Genomic DNA, 2,850 nt, shown 5'->3' with positions numbered 1-2,850 from the left:
TTATATTTCTCAATTCCTTCTTCATTCATTATTTTATTTTCTTATCCTTCTTGGTACAATTTTGGTCATTTTTGCTTGCTTAGAAAATACCCATTTTACTGTAATTTTCAAATATAAGCACAGAATTATAGACTATTCAACCACTTAAAATATCCTCTGCATTGATGGTAACATTCCTTTCTATACTACTTTTGGGGATTATATTCTCTTTATAGCATATATCTTTATTATTTCTTAATGTTAGTTTTTTTATAAATTACTGTGCTGAATGTTTGGTTTATTTTTATCTCTTATTTAATGATGACATCAATTATAGTATAAAATTTCATCACAATAAATTAGTCCATATCCCATAAATTTTACCATAAACTAGTCTCTTCACTGTTGCTATGCATATTGTCTTATAAAATCAGCTTTATTTTCTTCTCTTGCCCAATTGTTATTTCAGAAAGTCTTTTCTATTTTTAAATGATTTTTTGGTTGGCAATTTCGTTTTAATTTCAGGCTTATTGCATTATTTATATGGTCTTTTTATGTCTTTTTTTTGCTGTGAAATATTTTAAAGTTTCTTTACCTTGTTCTGTTAATAGTATGTGCTGATTTTAATGTGTTCTAGGGCAATTTGAAGCATATGTTATTCCTATTTGCAGGATACAGAGATATATATCCTTCTAATAACTTTTGTCTCTAATCCCAAAGATGACCCCTTGCAATCCACGCTCCATGCTGCTGTTGGGGAGGATTAAGGAGGAAGGTTCACAAAAGGAACTGGGTTGGGCTATAATTAGGCACAGGGATAAGCATCAAATGTCTGTGGGTAACTGAGACATTGTGTGAGAATTGCCTCAATATATCTCATTTTGTTTCCTTTTACATGCCTTAGCATTCTGCGTTTTTTTGATTATGTCCTGAATTCTCTAGATCATAGACTATTTTACATATTAAAAAACAGTGTGCTCTAGTTAAACAGTCAGAATCACAGTCCTTGCTCTTCTCATTTTTTGTTGCTGTTGTTTGGTTTTTATTTCATAATCATAAAGTTAACTTTGCAGTCCAGTTAAACTTGGAGGGGCACGAGGAAAACAAGGAGCCCAAAGCGCTGCAGTGAGAGCACAAATGTCACAGGCTATTTCGAGCAGATGGGGGTGAAAGGGTGCTCTCTTCAGCTACAGAAAGAGTGGTCTAGTGGCAAAGTTAAACACAGGTCAAATTTATGAGATTTGTCCACAGTCAGCAATGGTGATCTTGCTGATCTTGCCATTCCAGGATCCAAGGCACTCCATGTCTTCTACAATATTCATGCCCTCTTTCACCTTGCCAAGGACCACATGCTTGCCATCCAAGCAATCAGTCTTGACAGTGCAGATGAAAAACTGGGAATCATTTGTGTTGGGGCCAACATTTGCCATGGACAAGATGCCAGGACCCATATGCTTCAGGATGAAATGCTCATCATCAAAATTCTCCCCATAGATGGACTTGCCACCAGTGCCTTTATGGCATATGAAGTCACCACCCTGGCACATAAATCCCAGAATTATTCTGTGAAAGCAGGACTGGCATGTAATAAATCATCAACAAATACTTTTTGAATAAACAAGTTTGGAGGGCACTTAGTTTTTATAAATAAAATTTAAAGTTCAAGTGAAAGGTTCTACATTGTAAGGCTCATAAATGGTAAGACTTGAATTTGAACCAAGATCTTCTGATACTGAATGGGATTTTTTCCACTGAAGTGCTTCTCAAAATTTTGCAAATTCCTTTTGCAGCCAAACAAGGACAGGCATAGTTAAGGTAAAATTCTGCAAAATTTAATGGATTTGGGGTTTTTCCAGCTTTTCATTTGGCATCTATCTCACACACATTAAGTTTTTGTAAAATAATTCTATATATATATATATATATGTATATACCTAGATGAAATCTGAACAGTAATTATCTCAGTATTTTAAAACACAGCAAAAGATTGACAAAGAATTACTGAATGGGATGAGAAATATATGCAGTTTTCTGTGTGCATGCTAAGTTGCTTCAGTTGTGTCAGACTTTTTGTGACCTTATGGACTGTAGCCCACCTGGGCTCCTCTGTCCATGGGATTCTCTAGGCAAGAATACTGGAGTGGGTTGCTATGCCCTCCTCCGGAGGATCTTCCTGACCCAAGAATTGAACCTCTGTCTCTTATGTCTCCTGCATTGGCATGTGGGTTCTTTACCACTAGTGCTACCTGAGAAGCCCTATTCACACTTATATAAGAAACAACCAAAAATATTATAAATATTGGTTCTAGGATGAACTTTTATTCTGTTCTTACATAGGAACTGGTTGAACCAAAAGTAGGAAACAGCAGAGAGCAATGTCTCTCTTGGTTCTATTTGGATAGCATTAAAAAAATTATTTTCATTTACATTTTCCATTGATTCATTTCTGCATTCTGTGCTATGTATACCCTATACTTGTTTTTTATGACTTCTTTTTTTAAAGAGTTCTGACTCCAAAATCACTGCAGATGGTGATTGCAGCCATGAAATTAAAAGACGCTTACTCCTTGGAAGAAAAGTTATGACCAACCTAGATAGCATATTCAAAAGCAGAGACATTACTTTGCCAACTAAGGTCCGTCTAGTCAAGGCTATGGTTTTTCCTGTGGTCATGTATGGATGTGAGAGCTGGACTGTGAAGCAGGCTGAGTGCCGAAGAATTGATGCTTTTGAACTGTGGTGTTGGAGAAGACTCTTGAGAGTCCCTTGGACTGCAAGGAGATCCAACCAGTCCATTCTGAAGGAGATCAACCCTGGGGTTTCTTTGGAAGGAATGATGCTGAAGCTGAAACTCCAGTACTTTGGCCACCT

At 36.4% G+C, this 2,850-nt stretch overlaps 1 protein-coding gene across 1 annotated transcript; it reads right to left on the bottom strand.

The window, feature by feature from the left end:
• Positions 1–1,211: 1,211 nt before the first annotated feature.
• LOC138414796 (peptidyl-prolyl cis-trans isomerase A-like) lies at positions 1,212–1,526 on the bottom strand. Its single transcript, XM_069542560.1, has one exon. The coding sequence runs from the start codon at positions 1,524–1,526 to the stop codon at positions 1,212–1,214; it is 315 nt and encodes a 104-aa protein (XP_069398661.1).
• Between the last annotated feature and the right edge of the window lie 1,324 nt (positions 1,527–2,850).

The sequence above is a fragment of the Ovis canadensis genome, chromosome 11, assembly GCF_042477335.2.
Source record: "Ovis canadensis isolate MfBH-ARS-UI-01 breed Bighorn chromosome 11, ARS-UI_OviCan_v2, whole genome shotgun sequence".
NCBI lineage: Eukaryota > Metazoa > Chordata > Mammalia > Artiodactyla > Bovidae > Ovis > Ovis canadensis.
This window is presented reverse-complemented; position numbering and strand designations above follow the sequence as displayed.